At 35.3% G+C, this 17,704-nt stretch overlaps 1 protein-coding gene across 1 annotated transcript; it reads right to left on the minus strand.

Moving 5' to 3' along the window:
- Window positions 1-7,302: 7,302 nt before the first annotated feature.
- LOC116024234 (ISWI chromatin-remodeling complex ATPase CHR11) lies at window positions 7,303-14,612 on the minus strand. The gene is made up of 25 exons (XM_031265128.1): window positions 14,332-14,612; window positions 13,722-13,850; window positions 13,532-13,635; window positions 12,995-13,098; window positions 12,819-12,916; window positions 12,501-12,680; window positions 12,181-12,402; window positions 11,866-12,000; window positions 10,967-11,249; window positions 10,809-10,882; window positions 10,473-10,693; window positions 10,301-10,388; window positions 10,116-10,209; window positions 9,838-10,026; window positions 9,678-9,709; window positions 9,501-9,577; window positions 9,329-9,418; window positions 9,139-9,208; window positions 8,991-9,045; window positions 8,852-8,910; window positions 8,607-8,772; window positions 8,152-8,330; window positions 7,842-8,057; window positions 7,641-7,739; window positions 7,303-7,554 (listed from the first exon to the last, which is right to left on the minus strand). The coding sequence occupies exons 1-25, from the start codon at window positions 14,530-14,532 to the stop codon at window positions 7,537-7,539; spliced, it is 3,183 nt and encodes a 1,060-aa protein (XP_031120988.1). The 5' UTR covers window positions 14,533-14,612; the 3' UTR covers window positions 7,303-7,536.
- Between the last annotated feature and the right edge of the window lie 3,092 nt (window positions 14,613-17,704).

Genomic DNA, 17,704 nt, shown 5'->3' on the forward strand with positions numbered 1-17,704 from the left:
CGTTAGTCCATAAGGATCGGACACCCAGATTTCGGGACCATACAAGCCCGTTACATGAAATGCACCAAAACCAAAGCAAGCCAACCCTGGGAGAAAAATAAATGAATTCCAAAGATCTTGGGCAAATCCAAAGGACGGAGAAGATAGAGGAAATTACCCTCTTAATATATAGAGTGAGGTGAGAATCTCCTGTGCTGCCATTGAAATTCATTAGGCTGCCATTGAAATTCATTAGCTTACTGGGTTTAAAGGACGAGGAAATTTCTTAATATATAGGGTGAGGTGAGAATCTCGTGTTGCCATTGAAATTTATTAGCTAACTAGGTTTAGAGGACGAGGAAATTTCTTAATATATAGAGTGAGGTGAGAATCTCCTGTGCTGCCATTGAAATTCATTAGCTAACTGGGTTTAGAGGACGAGGATATTTTCTTAATATATAGAGTGAGGTGAGAATCTCCTGTGCTGCCATTGAAATTCATTAGCTAACTGGGTTTAGAGGACGAGGAAATTTTTTAATATATAGAGTGAGGTGAGAATTGGGTTTAGAGGACGAGGAAATTTCTTAATATATAGAGTGAGGTGAGAATCTCCTATGCTGCCATTGAAATTCATTAGCTAACTGGGTTTAGAGGACGAGGAAATTTCTTAATATATAGAGTGAGGTGAGAATCTCCTGTGCTGCCATTGAAATTCATTAGCTAACTGGGTTTAGAGGACGGAGAAGATAGAGGAAATTACCCTGTGTTTAGAGGACCCCTGGGTTTAGAGGACGGAGGAAATTACCCTCTTAATATATAGAGTGAGGTGAGAATCTCTTGTGCTGCCATTGAAATTCATTAGCTAATTGGGTTTAGAGGACGGAGAAGATAGTGAAAATGACCTCTTAATATATAGAGTAGAGCTAACTAGGTTTAGAGGACGGAGAAGATAGTGAAAATGACTTCTTAATATATAGAGTAGGGCTGCTAACTGGGTTTAGAGGACGGAGAAGATAGAGAAAATGACCTCTTAATATATAGAGTAGGGCTAACAGGGAGGGGTGGTGGCTCAAAAGTGATTAAATTGTTAAAAGAAGTTAAACGGAATAACAAATTCCTCCAAGATTTATTAAAAAATCATATAATTTATTTAACAACATTTCATTCTCCTCTATATTTAAATATGGTATCAGAGCTGTGTATATTTCAATATGGTATCAGAGCTCGCCGGTGAGGGAACTATGCCGCCGCAGCTTCTAGCACCGGCGAGTGCACGTCTGGAGAACGCTAAGCTGTGTGCTCATCTCCAACAACAGATCCACAGAGGATCTTCACTCCAGAGCAGTAAATCCGTCGAAAATGTTCAATTTGAGCGCTTTGATACCATATTGAAATATACACCGCAAGGGAACTATGCCGCCACAGCTTCTGTCACCGGCGAGTCCACACCTAGAGAACGCTAAGCTGCGTGCTCATCCGGCGAGTCCACACATGGAGAACGCTAAGCTGCGTGCTCAGTGCTCATCCGACAACAGATCCGCAGAGAATCTTCACTCCACAGAGTAGTAAATCCGTCGAAAATGTTCAATCCGAGCGCTCTGATAATATGAGGGATTTATAAGGGATTTCCTGGTCGGTTCCGGTGGTTGGAAGGTTTTTAAAGGGGTGAGGCTAGCTACATATTCGTGTGTGTCTGGCAGCATTGATTTCAAAGCAGCAGTTCACTTTCCGGCAAGTTGCAAGGATCTCCGGCAAGCTGGCTGTAGCAACAGATTTCGTCCCGTGGGTGTTAAAGGTTTGAGATGGACTTTCGCCCATTGTACGAGTTTCAACGCTGCTTCTGATTTGGGTCTGAGTCTCGTTCAGTTCTCTAGCTTTTTTCGAAAATCCACCATTGTTTCCGATTGAAGGGACTTCCACCGTATTCAATTCTCCAAGTTTTTTTGGGTGGAGTGCTACCAACGAATTTTACTTTCCCGATGTGAAATTTGTATGTGAAATTTGTTTTCTTTAATACTACATATCATGCAATGTGATTTCCATCAACACAAACTTTCATAAATCAAAATTATCAACATTTTAAATTCATTCCAACATTTCAAACTACCAAACACCCTCTTAATGAACTTTCACGATCAAAATGTTACAATTGAATGTTCTAATTACTACAAATCGTACCATTTCAAGAAAGGCCATTAAATTTTTGGTATTGCCATTCTGCCATTCAAATTATGGCATAAAAGTCATACTCAAAATATATATACATACCTACAAAATTTTAAAATGTAATTTAATTAATGAGAAAGTTTACACTTGTTATTCAAAAGTGTTTTATGGATGAAATTAATATTGTGATATTTAGATGACAAATGAGTGAATGATCACAAAGGAATAAGTCAATTTAAATTGCCAAAGTTAACTAACAATGAAAAATGTCAATAAACAACTTTCATATATGTCATTTAGCTACGAAAAATATGTTACTAAATGCTACGAAGAAAAATATAGTACTAAATTTCACGAAAAATCTATTTTATTTATGTATATGCCATTTAGCTACAATTTAGCGACAACAAAATCCAGTCCTAAATTTATCCAAGGAAAAAATTATTGCATCCTAAATTTTAACTGACTAGCTAATTCCGTCACTAAATGCTTTAGTAAATTATTTTAAATTTTAAAAACAATACATATATATTGTTTCATGTTAGGCCATGTCAAGGGACTCAAGCAGGCATAGTCCCTATGAAGAAGGCCGGGACCCTATGAAGGCGAGACTTAGCCTATTCTCATCCCAATCCGTATACAGAAAGATAAATGTCAAAGCTATTGTCCGGTGTACTGTTTGTATTTCAATGAAGCAAGTAGCTTTTTTTACTATAAAGTAAAAAAGACCGTTCACTCTGTTATGTTTTTTTTTTTCTAACTCCAGAAAGCGTGTCCTACCGAAGTTGCGATTGCCTATTTGTATATATTGAATAATAATAATAATAATTTCATCATAGATTAATTAAATAAAATCATGTCAATAATGAACAAAAATCGTGATATTGTTCCTCCATTGATCAAGAATTTCAAATACCATCATCAGCCAGTAAGGAGGGGGTTCAATTTTTTTAAACTTATCGATTCTAACAACTAATTGCAATTCAGACCTTTCAATTCATAGATGTTGATTTCGGACCTATGAATGGGGTATTCCCAAAACTTACAGAGGAAAAAGGAAAAGAAAGAAAATGAACTTGGTCAAAAAACGAAATGAATGGGGAAAAAGGGGGGAAAAGGAATATTTTTCTTGATTATCATGAACGGTAAAAGCAAAATTTACAACAAAAATATAATATTAATTTAATAGCCCATTTGGTAAGGCAGTAGTAATTAGAACAACAATATAGTGAAACTAATGAAGTAGCGAGCAGATAGGGTAGGGTAGGGCAGGGCAGAATATGCATCCTAAGATCGATTAAGAATAGTCAACAACCAATTGAAGGGAAAGCACATTGCATGGAGGGAGGGACATTTAACCAACAAGTAAAGAAAGTTTCCATTGCATGCATAAACCAATTAATCCGGGTTAATTATATTACCGGAAAGAATTCAGCACCCCAATAATCACATTTAGGACAGATCACATATCTTGAACGGCTGAGTTTTAGATCTGGAAATAATGTTGAGCAACCCCTGTACGCCGCAGGTACGTACAATATAATAAATAATAAATAAGACTAATTAAATTAAAGCCAGGGATCCAAAAAAAAAAATGTGGCGAAGCTAAGGGTACCTTCCTTTGGGTACAGTTGGTTTTCGTTGTTGCTGCATGTACCAGGAGATAATAGAGTCTCATCATGCCAGCTTACATAATGAAAAAGATAGAAATTAATAATTCAAGAAACTAACCATTTAGGGCAAAACTTTACTTCTTCATAGTACTCATTTTTGTTCCGCGTAGTCTCTGCGGGATCACTCAGTAATGGCTTTAATTTTATATTGGAGCTGATTGATGAGGATGAATTATATATAGTGGTGAAGGAAGACTGGAGCCAGCGGGAGACTAATGACTTTTATATATTTATATTTAGTCCAAACCCTCTTATTTAATATGATTCAACTTTTTCAAAACTCAATTTAATATATATAAACTTAAAAAAAGGCTTCACTGCGCGCTATTGACAGATTTCCAGCTAGGATAGCAACAAGAAACAGAAGGGGACGATGAACTATGACACCAGGAGACACACTCGATCTCATTTCCTAATATATCACCACAAATCCATTAGTATCACCACGACAATCAATCAATGAACACAAAATCATAAGTTCATAATACAAAATATAATTCAACATTACATACATGTTTAATAGACATAACTTCATAATACAAAATCCAACAACACATAAGTTCCACAAATAAGAAGAGTTAATGCTTGCCCCAACAATATCTTGTCTTGCCCCCTTTAGAATCACTGGTAAAATTTGTCGAAAATCACCACTAAGAACAATTCAACTGTCTTACTCCCAAATGTCATATATATTTTCACTTAACACATTTTCAAACCTCATTAGATCTCTCATAGTTCGATCTAATGCTTCAAAGCAGTGCTTATGCATCATATGAGCTTCATCCCAAATAATTAGCTTGCATTTGATTATTAGCTCCACAAGATCACTACCTTGCGCTATGTTACATGTTAAATCCTCATTAATCTAAATAGGTATGTCAAATCGAAAATGAACAGTTCTACCACCAGGCGTAAGAAGAGAAGTAATACCACTCGAGGCCACAATAGTCACAATCATCTCTATATATGGTTTTCTGCTCAAAGTTTCCACTCATATTACAAGTACCCAGTGAGTATATCCATGTAAGCTTCCGATGCTTTGTTTTTGTTTGGTACAACTCTCTAAACACTTCAACACATTTAACCTAATACAGAAATTCAAACCAGTAAAAGAAATGACGTCAGAGATATAGAAAATGGCCAAATAGTAGCCCAGATATGTCACAAAATAAAAGATTCTCATTTTTCCATTTGACCAAGCCATGTCAATTTACACCCTATCACATTCCTTCTTTTTTTATTTAATAATGTAATACCATCCGTAATCTTCTGGAAGCTTAATCTCTTACACTCATGAAACTACCATTGTGGCTACCATGAGTGATAGAAACAACCATGAGTGATGCAGTTGTACAATGGTACAGTGGTGCAAGTGCAGTGGTGTAGTGATGTATATTTATTAGGTTAAAAAAAGTTATAAATCACAAGATCAACGATGCCCAATGGTACACAAGTTCTCATTTGAAACTATGTATACACACACACAAACACACCGAAATCGATGACTAGCAAGATAAGATTTAAAAGTTCAAACCGAAAATTGTAGCCCGATATTGCCGATAAGCCTCGTGCCCTAAACGGGCTAGGCTAAAATTTTGTGTGGTAGCATGTTAGCTCAAACCACACGAGACTATTCTTTGTTTCACAAGTAATGTGTAACAAAATATACATGGCGTTTATATGTAAGATCATCTTATGCTTAAAAGTATTATTTGTAAATATACGTAGAATTTATATGTAAGCTCATCTTATGTGTACCAAGTTTTGAAAAAGATGATCAAATGAGTGAACCAAAATGTCATATGCGTGAAAGACTGAAAGGCTATGAGTTCGATTCTTACCGTTAGATTCTAACAAATCATCGAGGTGGAGAGAATAGCAAGTTCGGAGAATAAATTGGTACGGAAGAGTGTTGACGACATTAGAATGAGGGTGGGCCTGGGAGGCGATACAATGAATTAAGAAATCTGACGTAATTGTAATTGTAATTCGGGGATGGATATATTCTACATTAACTCAAACACACAAAAAAAGTTGGTATTATATTCTTGGAAGGGACTAGGGAGCCGTCCCATCATATCATAGCACAGAATTTATTTGGATAGCTTCAAATTTTAATATACATAGCTGGCATGTCACTCTTCAGGACGTTTTATTCAATTTTGTGGATCTTATTTTTATATATATGCTTAGTCACGTTTCATATCACCCGATCTACTAATTATATAGGATGTTTATTCACACAGATGCTAACTCGTGTCTCAAATCAGCCGATCTACTAATTATATCAGATTTTTCATCCCACAGTGCTTTTTAATATTGATGTTAGTAATATATTACAACTATACTGAGTGCGGAATAGTATATTATTTTTTTTAGCACTACTAACTCTATAAAGTGATCCTCCCTAATAAGAGGTCATGAGTTCGAACCTCAGCTATTGACTCGTGAGTTTCAATAAGTTGAAAAGTGTATATTAACAGATATTACATGATCATCCCAAATAAGAGATCATGAGTTCGAACCTCAGTGGAACGCTATTGACTCGTGAGTTTCAATAAGTTGAGAAAGTGTATATTAACAGATATTACATGTAACAAAATTAATAGTACTAAAAAAAAAACCTCTATTATATTATAATATCTATTTACTACTTTTTCAACCTACTGAAACACAAAATCAATACTGCCCTTACGCAAGCTCGAACTGATGACCTCTCATTTAATATAGTTACTTCATGTCACTAGATCACAAAGTCATTAGTAATATCATACTATAATTGCCCCACAAGGTCATGCTAAATTTAAAAGGGAAAAGGGTCAAATAAGCCCCCGAACAATAGCTGAAAAGTCAATTGGGCCCCTTAACATTAAAAACGTATAATTAAGCCCTTTAACACGTTAAATTGAGACAAATAAGCCCAAAAACTAGTAAATGACCTACTATAGCAGGTCATTTATCCGGCGGATGGTCGCCTTCCATGGTGGAAGGCGACCACATTTGTCGCCTTCCATGGAGAAGGCGAATTGTTCGCCTTCTCCATTGAAGGTGACCAGAAAGTTCTTGGTTAGAGGAAGGTGACCTTGGTCGCCTTCCATGGTGGAAGGCGACCATCTGCCGGAGTCCGGCGATGGTTCTGTCGGAGTCCGACGATATGTCGTCGCCAGTTGTCGGATTTTTGTCTGAACAGTAAATGACTTGCTATGGTAGGTCATTTATCGATTTTTGGGTTTATTTGTTCCAATTTAACGTGTTAAAGAGCCTAATTGTACCTTTTTAATGTTTAAGGACCTAATTGACTTTTCAGCTATTGTCCAGGGACTAATTGACTTTTCAGCTATTGTCCAGGGACTAATTTAACCCTTTTCCCAATTTAAAATTCCTTTCTCAAATTGTATAATTTGTACCCGTTTAAGTGCATAGTTGCGAAGGTTTTTGAAAGATGGTGAAGAAGATACTGAAATAAAATAAAAAACAAAACAAATAAAATGAAGAGCGGATAGCATTAGTATTAGTCTTTCTACAGTTTACACCTCAACCCTGTCTGTATACATTTGTACAATCTACTAAACAAATACCGAATACTACAATACTACAAGTCTACAAGCTTAGCATTTGAAGGTCGTTCTCAGACTAGTCAGATAACAGCTTCCGTAATTCTCAGAAGCCAAGAACGCCTGGTTAATCAAATTATCATTACACAATCTGAACCATACCATTATTTCCTCTTCTTTCCCTGAAACAAAAGAAAGAAATATAAATAAACCCACGCATTTTCCCCATTGTGGAGGAACAAATGAAAGAATACCACTAAATCTTTACCGATCCAGCATAATCATCCATGGTTAATTGCTTCTTTTTCTTTTGAGGAGGGCTCTCAGCAGCCTGCCTTGCCAGAGCACGCTTAGATGGAGTTGAATTCTGCAAGCGGTGAAACATAAACAAGAAACAACGTGAGAGGCAGGTTTCAGAGTATAAATTTCTTAATAAACAACCAGGGCAGAAAAAGTCTCGAGCTCCAACCTTCGCAAGTTTCTTTTCTTTCCGGGCCTGTCTCTCCCTCTCATCAAATTCTTGGTTTTCCCTTTCAATCAACCGAATAAGTGTATCACATCTCCTAGCCAATTCCTGGGTGGTACGCGACTTCACAAACCAGTCAAAGCGAAACAAAGGTGATGTGCGAAATGCAGCTTTCAGCTCATCCCAGTTTCCATATCCAAGCTTGTGAACCATGCATATCTGAGAAGTAAAGTCCAAATATTCAGATGAAGCCAAAATAAGCCTAGGAGTAACTCTAAGAATTACCACAACTTCAGCAAATTGTAAAGCTCACCATAAATCGATCACATTCCTCATTATACAATTTGCCCTTGTTCTGACCATACTGGATTTTCAACTCAAGCCATGGGTTCTTGTAACGATCCAATTTTTTCCCTATTGCTTTCATGATCTCATCTCTACGTGAAATTCTGGCCTCTCCCCTCTCAATGTTCTTGATGATCCTATCATAATCTGAAAGGATGGTTCACTAAAATTAAGATTCAATAATGAAAATTTCTGATGAAATCATCTCCCAAATTTAAACTAGACTGTATTACTTATCTTTTTCCCAAGCCTATCTTAGTATCATGGTCCTTACATTTGCATTTTTCTGCTATTTACCACTTTCCAGAAGAAGAATTGAATGTACTTGTTTACCACTCTTTCCAAGGAGAATATGTGTTACTCTAAGATTTCCGATCCACTGGAACTTAATGAATGTTGACAAGTGCATTAATTAAACTTTACCATTTAATTCTTTGTATCTCTCTTTGAAAACTTTTGCATATCTTTCAACTTCTTCCTCTGTTTTCCCTTCCATTTCTATAGCAATACCCTTTATGTCATTGCGACCATATTTCTCACAAGCCCTGATGAAAGTATTGAAGTCTCTTCTGCTCCATGTGGAAAACCCCTGTGCATATAGCAAATTTTCCAGTAAGCCAAGTAGACAAGAAACTTATATTCCAATATGAAACATTGTATTGACTTACCTCTTCCAAGAGTCGCTCCTTTTCTTCCTGTTCTTCAGCAGTTAATGGTTCTCCCACATCTAGACAGTCAACAAGTAGTTAGGAGAAAATTTAAAGAACAAAGGACACCCAATTCTCTTCAACAAAAACGATAACATACCTTCTGATTCCTCCATCTCTATTGTGTCTTTCAGTTGATTCTTTTGGTGTGTTTGCTGTAATTAACAAACTCATCAGTTCACATGCCCAGAATAAGGGAAGTAAGGCACTAAATAGCCAATGGAGGATAGAAATTCATGGCAACCTACCATGAGGTAGCGAACTTCTTTCTCATACAACTCACTCAGTCTCTGTGTGTTAAAGAACTGAAAGTCATGCCTGAAAATGGCCAGATGCATCAGATAGGAGTCATTTGCTTAACATATTAGTTATCAGGATTACAGCACAAATGTGAAACAGCCAAGGTACAGAATGAACACAACAGAGTAAGCTGCTTACAGCTGAGGCATTCGGGGAATTCGAGGTTCTTTGGGTTTTGCAGGACCACTTTGGCGCATTGTTTGCTTGAAGTAATCTGACTCAGAGTAACTAATAACAAAAAGAAAGGTCAACAATCATCGAAACATGGATATTATGATATAGATAGTATCTTGGCAGTTGAGAAGCATACTTGCGCTTCCGTTCTCGTTTTGGTGGCTCAATCCAGTTTTCACTGACAATCTTCTTAAAATCAACCTTATTTTCATCCTTTATATCAATATAACAAATGGCAAATTAGAAAGGAATTTTCAGTGAATTGGTGCACAATAGGTAGCAAAAAATTAGAATTCACCATTGTCCAACTCACCTTTTCATCATCGAAGTCATACAGATCAGCAGCTGCAGAAAAAAAAAAAAAAAAAAAAAAAAAAAAAAAAAAAAAGATATAGATTAGATGAACTCCATTAAAGAATTATAAATAAATATTAATAAAATAAAGGATGATAAAAGATAGCAATGGAGCATACTGTCATCCATCTTAAACTTGATAGCATCTTCCGTAAACTTCTTCATCTTCGCATCTAGTTCAGCCGTTGCTTCCTCTCCTTTAGCTATGATCCTATCTATGTCCTCATCTGTAATTGTGCTATCTTTGGAACTAAAGACCATCTCGGCACCAAACCTCACCATCTGCAGCAGCTCATCCTTATTTACAGCTACAAAGAAAAAAGCAAGGAACAGAGTCAGTACATAACACTGTAAATATATTGTCATACACAAACGGTACCAAGCAACTAAAACTCACTTTTTTGTTCAGCAAGCCGACCTTGCTGGATAACCAAAGCATCAAGTGCAAGTTTCTTATAAGCTCTTTCAATAACCTTTTCTTCAATAGTATACTGTTCACAATAATTAGAATGGAAAAACATCAGCATGTGTCTATATCGAGTGGCACCATTTCTATGCATCTTTAATGAAAACAAACCAAACCTCAGTGCAAAAACGGAAGACTTGGACTTCCTTCTTCTGACCAATCCTGTGTGCACGGTCCTGAGCCTGCAAATCAACCTGTGGATTCCTGCAATATAATGAACATAACAGATTTAAATATTAGCAATATACTATCCAGTCTCACCAAATATCAAATGTTGAATATCCTCACCAATCACTATCATAAAGAATCACAATGTCTGCTGTAGCCAAATTTATTCCAAGACCCCCAGCCCTAGTTGATAACAAGAAAGCAAATTTCTCACTTCCTGGCTTGTTAAAGGCTTCAATAGATGCATCACGATCCTCCCCACCAGTATTTCCATCAATCCGACAATATAGATGACCACGGTACATCAAATAGTCTTCAAGGATGTCCAAAAGCCGGGTCATCTTAATTACAAAATCAGAGGCCACTGCTCAGTCTAGACTCTAGACCACCTCACAGAAGTCTAAGAGAAACAAACTGGATATACAATCAGAATCATAAAAAATTCAAATGTGAAACCTGTGAAAATATTAACACCCTTGAACCACGCTCCTTTAGCTTTGGAAGCAGCTTGTCCAGAAGAACCATTTTTCCTACAATTTAAAAAAAATTAGAAAGGAAACACTTTTGAAGTAACAAACAACAGCAACTTTAGATATGAGCAACCAAAACATTACCAGCATTCTCTATCAGATGCTCTCCTGTAGTGTAAGGAGGTCCAGGCTCAGCACCTTGGAAAAGATAGGGATGATTGCAGCATTTACGGAGCTGCATAGCAATATTCAAAAGGCGCTTGCGTTCTCCACCAGAATTTACAACCTCAAGATCTTTCTGCAACAAAGCCTTATAATACTGCTTCTGCATCTGGGACATGCCAACCTTTAGGATAGTTTCCTTCTTGGGAGGAAGACCTTTCTCAACATCAGACTTCAGCCTCCTGAGAAGAAATGGTCGAAGGACCTAACATTTGGACAAGTAAAATAGAATCAGTAGATTGAACAGAAAATCAACAGTCAGAGGCAGTGTGCTCATATTTTATCAAGCCAAGCTTGTGATCAAAAGGAAATTTTCTTGGAATCAAGTTAAAAGAAAATTTTCATTGATGTGTGTGTATAAAGTGAGGACTCATATGATCCATCCATTTGGTAGATCAACGGTTGGGGGTTGCTGAAAAATAAGGGGAAAAGAGGTACGGTCAGTTTTATAAATTATAAATATTGAAAACTTTAATGTTTGTAATAATTATATTGACCCCGTGATTTTTTACTAAAACCCTCAACCATTATTCCATTAATGAACCTTGATGGAAGGCTGTGATCAATCCTCACTTTTTACAAGAGGGAGTTGTTCTCATTTGAACCCACCCATATTATTTATATATATATATATACACACACACACATTTTTCTCTTTCAGATAGCAATACTTAGTGCATATACTGAGGATAATTGATAATGTTACAAAAACAATGCCAATGGTAGTTTTCCCACATATGAAAATGCTATGAGAGGCACTTCAATGGGATGGTTCATGTTGGAAACAAGCAAACACACATGCATGTATATGAGCAAAATACCTTGTGAAGCTGTTGGACAACCTCTTGCTGGTCATTGTCACCAGAAATTTGGAACCATTCATCAAAAGTTTCTGCCGAGCTAAAGATCTCTGGAAGCAAGAAATTAAGGAGAGCCCAAAGTTCATGAAGATTATTCTGCATAAATGAATAGGTGATAATAGGTTAGTAAACAAATAAGTTTCAGTACATTTGTTTTCCTAACTGTTGGTTCATGTTCTCACATTGATGCATAGAACAAAACAAAAATAATGAACATCCATCTTGTTCAAGAAACATCAGAAGTTTGCAATAGCAAATATGGCAATGAAAAATTACCTGAAGTGGTGTTCCCGTTATAAGAAGTCGATAATTAGTATTATAAAGTCTCATGGTCTTTGATAGGAGAGAATTTTCATTCTTGATACGATGAGCTTCATCAATTATAATGTAACGCCAACTAAAGCGACGAAGAGCAGTCTTCTCCTTAATGGCCATTTCAAAACTAGTGACACATACATCAAACTTCCCAGCAACAAGCAACTCTTCGCGTATATATCTCTGCAAGGTCCCCCAAAAAAGCACAAGTGTAACTACAAATAAGAGTAGAATACTATGCAAAGGAAAGAGGCAACTTGTGCAGATTCTAGGACCCTTACTCTTTCATCTGGATTTCCAAGAAATTTGACAGCACGCAAAACTGGGCAAAACCGTTTTATTTCATTCATCCAGTTGCCAAGAGTAGATTTGGGAGCAACAACCATGTGAGGGCCAGTTATTCCTCTAAACTCATGTAGGTATCCCAGTAAAGAGATTGTTTGTAATGTCTTGCCAAGCCCCTGAAACAGCATTCAAAACAATAAAACTAGTACCAAAACCGAGCTTTCAGCAAATCATTGCACCATTAAAACAAGGCATTAAAAATAAAGCATGCATTGAACTGAGCTCTCATTCCCAAAGTCAGCTGTTGTGCATACCATTTCATCAGCAAGTATCCCATTTATTCCATTTTCATAAAGGCGTATAAGCCAGTTCAACCCAGCAAGTTGGTAATCTCTCATCTTTCCTTGAATACCTGTAGACACATATATAAAAAAAAAATGCAGGAAAGGGAATAGATGTAGTTTTTTAAAATAAAATAAAAACCTCTTACAAGATGGTTGTGCCACGAGTCGTGTATTTCCCAGCCCATCTTCTTCCTCTTTGAGATATTCTTCATCCTCTTCCTCTTCAGTTACTCTTGAAGCATGGCGACCCCTAAGAAAAGCCATTATCCAGTTGGATCAAAATGAGTGAATCCATTATGACTCTAGTCTCTAGCTATAAATCAAACTACTCAAGTAGACAAACATGAACATAGTCTTACAGGTTTTGTAAATAAAGTGCACACAAAAAGGACAATCAGAAACATACACACACACACACACATATAATTATTGCTGTGCTTCTCAAACTAAGAAAACAGTGGGCACCTAAAAGTAAATGATGCACAACAGAATCTGTTTTGGACTTAATTGCTTTCATTTTGCCCATATTATCAAATAAAAATACGCTATGTTATCACCACCAAAGAAAGCAGGCAATCATTTTTCTTTAAAGAAGTGGATAGTTACTCTACTAATGAATAAATGAATTAATCATTTATTAAGTCTCTAAACAAGAATTGCTGAAGAGAAGGCATATAGCTTACCTGCCCTTTGTCTTCTGGGAAGTAGACTGATCACCGCTTGCAAAATGAGAGAATATCTCGGTTTGCTGAAGGAGATACTTCAATCGTCCCTTCCCCTTGTTGTTCTGTGACAAAAAGACCAAACTAAAGTCTCTACCCAATTAAAAACAAATACAGTGATTATGACAACAGCAGTTCCTTAATAACACACCATGTCAGCATCAATAGCTGCATTTTGAGCATCCAATATGTCTTGTATCTTCTGCTTTTTAAGCTTCTGCATCTCTTTCAATCTGGCCTTCTCACGCTTTCCAATTTCATTAGCTGCAGCATTCTCTTCCTACAAAAAATTATATGAGTGAGTGAGTTAGTGAAGAGGGGAGAGAGAGAGAGAGTGATAAATCAAAACCAACTCTCAGGTTTATGCTCACAACAGTAAGAGTGTCATGGGTGAAACTTCATATGTAATTGCAAATAGAAAAGGCTATTTAAAAAACTGCATTTCACAAGCCAACATATTTTCCATTACCAAGTGCATCATAGCCTCAACAACCACAAGCTAGTACAGTAGCGCTCAAGAGAAATTACTCATTCTCACTACCGTGAAAGCAGTTTTTATTTTTATTTTTTCGAAACACAGAGCATACGTTCTCACTACAAACCACAAAACAAGCTGTCATTTGATCAATTAAATGTCTCCCTACTGGTGAAAGCAGCAAAGTAAGGAGTAGCAAACTAAACCCTATCACTTCAAATTCAACACAACCCCTTCCAAAAAAGACAAGCAATCACAATTCACACACGAGTTCAACTATACAGACCTCAACCTCTTCGTCGCCAGCTGCTGTGGCCTCGTCGTTGTCGTCTTCTTCCTCCTCGTCGTAGTCCTCAGCAGTTCTGGCGACGGCCTCGAGCTCCTCCTCGTCTTCCTCCTCGTTGACTTGATCGTTGGGCCGCTCGTCATCCGAGCCGTCCGACAGAGACTCCGACGACGACGACTTCGCTCTCGAGGGTTTCGCCATGTTCTCGCAGTCAATCGATCTTTTAGAGTCCGAGAAATGTCAAAAGGGGATCAATTACAAAGCGAACCGACTTAAATAGTTATGTTAGAACCCCACCCCGCATGAGCACTGTTGAGTCAAGCATATTTATACCAGGGAAACAAAAATATTAAAAAATCAGTTAAGGATTTTTTGGGTTGAAAGTTATGATTCCCGCCTTGAAGGTACTATTTCCCGCCTTTGGGCCTTGAGTTGGATGAACCTATATTCCTGTCAGTTTAGTGAGTGTTGCCATTGGGCTTGGTTTCTTTTTCTGGAATGTCAACTGAAAAATCAATCTACATCTATATCTACAATTCTACAAATCTATCTAAATATATACAATACATACAGATACAAATCTAATAAGAGGCCATAACGGGAACTAACAAGTATATAAATGATTTATATTATTTTGATTTAAATTTTTTTTACCTTATATTATATCATTTACTTTTCATAAATATCATTGTATGTTTAAACTTTATCAACGGAATATTCCGTTAATTATGTATTATTCTTAATTTACTCATTAATTTTCATAAGAAAATTTTTATGTTTGAATCTCATCTTAATACAAAATGTCATAATTGTTAAACATATACTATAACATATGTTAGAGTGAATTAAAATATACAATATAAAAATGAACGTGAACTTTGATCAATTAATTATAATTACGCATTAGCATTGATGAAAAAATTTGATAATTTTGCATTAAAACACTAATTTAAAAATACACATTGTGCATCATACATGTGGTAACTAGTATAGTAAATATAACGAGAAATTTACAATGACAACTCCAACCAAGTTAGTCAAGTTATTAGTTTGATAATTTATAAGGTTTTAAGTTTTATCTTTAGTGGAAAGAATTTATTGGTCTTCTTGGCTATTTGATTTCTTTGTGATGTTTTCCCAGATATGGTTACAATGCGAGATTTACTAAATGCACATCTTTGAATTGTGCCTACAAGTTTCCCTTGTTACCCACATTTTTTAAAATGAAAATTACAATTTTTATAGAGTTAATACCACAAATGGTCCTTTGACTATTGAGGTAGTACTCATTTTAGTCTTCGACTTTCAATTCGACCACAAATGATCCTCTTACTTTCATTTTTTGACCACAAATAGTCCTCCATTAAAATTTTTGTTAAATATGTGTTAAATCTAGGGGTATTATTGTCAAATTGATATATATAATGGTCATAAAATAAAAATGTTTAGAAATTTTCACCAACAATCATAATTGAAACAATTAACAAATATAAATACTCCTAAATAAAAAGACAATACACCTTATTTTCGTAATTATGCGTATAAAATGAAGATTTAATATTAGAGTTATCTGTTTTAATTTAACCAACAGATTAAAATGGAAGAATTTTATTTTTTTTAAACCTTGATTCCATCATTTTCATGGTTGTTCATACATGACCGATTAATAATTTTCACTTTTCATTAATCGATCAAACATTTTGTTTTGGACATAACTGAAGTCTGCCACCGTTGAATTAATATAATTAATCAAGTACAAATTGCGAACATTAATCATAGATTTTTATTTAATTTGTTCATTTATGTAATTTGTCACGTCCATTTTGTTTTTATATTTATTAACTTAATGTTTATTAACGTTTGAAATTAATTATATTGTCATATAATTCTAAAAAAGAAGTAATCATAATAATATTAATCAATTTGACGATATTACCCATAAATTTAACACTTATTTAACAGAAATTTTAATAGAGGACTATTTGTGGTCAAAAATGAATGTCAGGGGACCATTTGTGGTCGAATTGAAAGTCGATGATTAAAAGGAGTACTAGCCCAATAGTCAGAGGACCATTTGTGGTATTAACCCATTTTTATATCACGGACCATGTGTATGTAGTAAAGTGAACCCTTAGAGCATCACCATCAGTGAAGCAAGATGAAATAATGTCAGAGTTTTAGCCACTTGGCAAGATAGAGAATAAGAGAGAGAATGAAATGGATTCATATGCAAATGAAAGTTTATACAATAGTGTTTTATGACAAAATTGACTAAGGCCAGAGGTTGCTGTGCGTGTGCACCAAGCGCGCCAGACACCATCATGTTTTTACTTATTTATTTTTTAAAACTTTGATTTGTTTTAATTTTTTTCACCCCTTTCATTTTCTCTTTTCTAATCATACTTACAAAAACTTATCAAAAACCGCGAAAAAACTCCATTGGTAAGGATGCTCTCAATACAAATTCATTTTTAGTATATTGTATAGTTATGTTTAATATACTACTAGTTCAATTTGACTTTCATTCAATATAAATGAACTTATAGAGTTGTAGTACCATAAAAATAAATTATATTATGGTCTACCATACAAGGTTGACATTGAGGTACATAATTTAATTTGTCAAAAATAATAAACTTTTGATTGATGAGTTTCAAGAAAACCGTGAACTCAATTATTATGCAACAATTCTTAACCCCTAAGTTATCAGCAAGAAAATGGACCGATCAAAATACCAACGAATGAAAATCAAACTGTTAGAATATTTTGATTTTTGGTTCAGTTTCGATTATTAAGGCAATAAAAAATCAGTTATTTCAGTTTTTCGATCAGTTATTGAGTTTTCAAGAGAAAATAAAAAACCAAAAATCGAAGGTTAATCTAAAGAAAACAAAATATAACCTCATTCTATTAACATTTTGGAAGTTCAAAGTCTATCACATTAATTATAATCACTTATTGAATTGCACGGCATTTGTTAACCATATAATGTATAAATATAATTCATTTATATCGCACTAAACTATTATTGTATTTGAGGATACATTAATTTTAATTGATTATAAACATGAAGATATTACTTTTTTCCTTTAATAATTTATTCTTTTAGCATTAAATAAATAAATAAAATAAATATAGTTATTTTACTAAAAAAACGATTATATTTAATTGATCGAAACCATCAATTATAGTTATGAATGTTGACCGATCAATTTTCAATCAATTAAAAAGATTCTGTTAAAATATTGATTATTAACCGAAAATCGAGAAATACTAACCCTAGTGGTCTCATAGGCTCATAGCATGGGAAAAAGGAATAAAGAGGAGTGAAGGAGTAGTTATTTTCTAACGGCATGGATGGCGACACCAGCTA

The sequence above is a fragment of the Ipomoea triloba genome, chromosome 1, assembly GCF_003576645.1.
Source record: "Ipomoea triloba cultivar NCNSP0323 chromosome 1, ASM357664v1".
In the NCBI taxonomy this organism is placed as follows: Eukaryota; Viridiplantae; Streptophyta; class Magnoliopsida; order Solanales; family Convolvulaceae; genus Ipomoea; species Ipomoea triloba.

Excerpts from the sequence above, each read along its gene's own strand:
- LOC116024234 (XM_031265128.1), bottom strand. The coding sequence starts at position 14,532 with ATGGCGAAACCCTCGAGAGCGAAGTCGTCGTCGTCGGAGTCTCTGTCG. Across the intron at positions 9,419-9,500 it reads AAACGAGAACGGAAGCGCAA|TTACTCTGAGTCAGATTACT; the intron begins GTATGCTTCTCA and ends TTTTGTTATTAG. Across the intron at positions 9,209-9,328 it reads ATTCCCCGAATGCCTCAGCT|GCATGACTTTCAGTTCTTTA; the intron begins GTAAGCAGCTTA and ends GGCCATTTTCAG.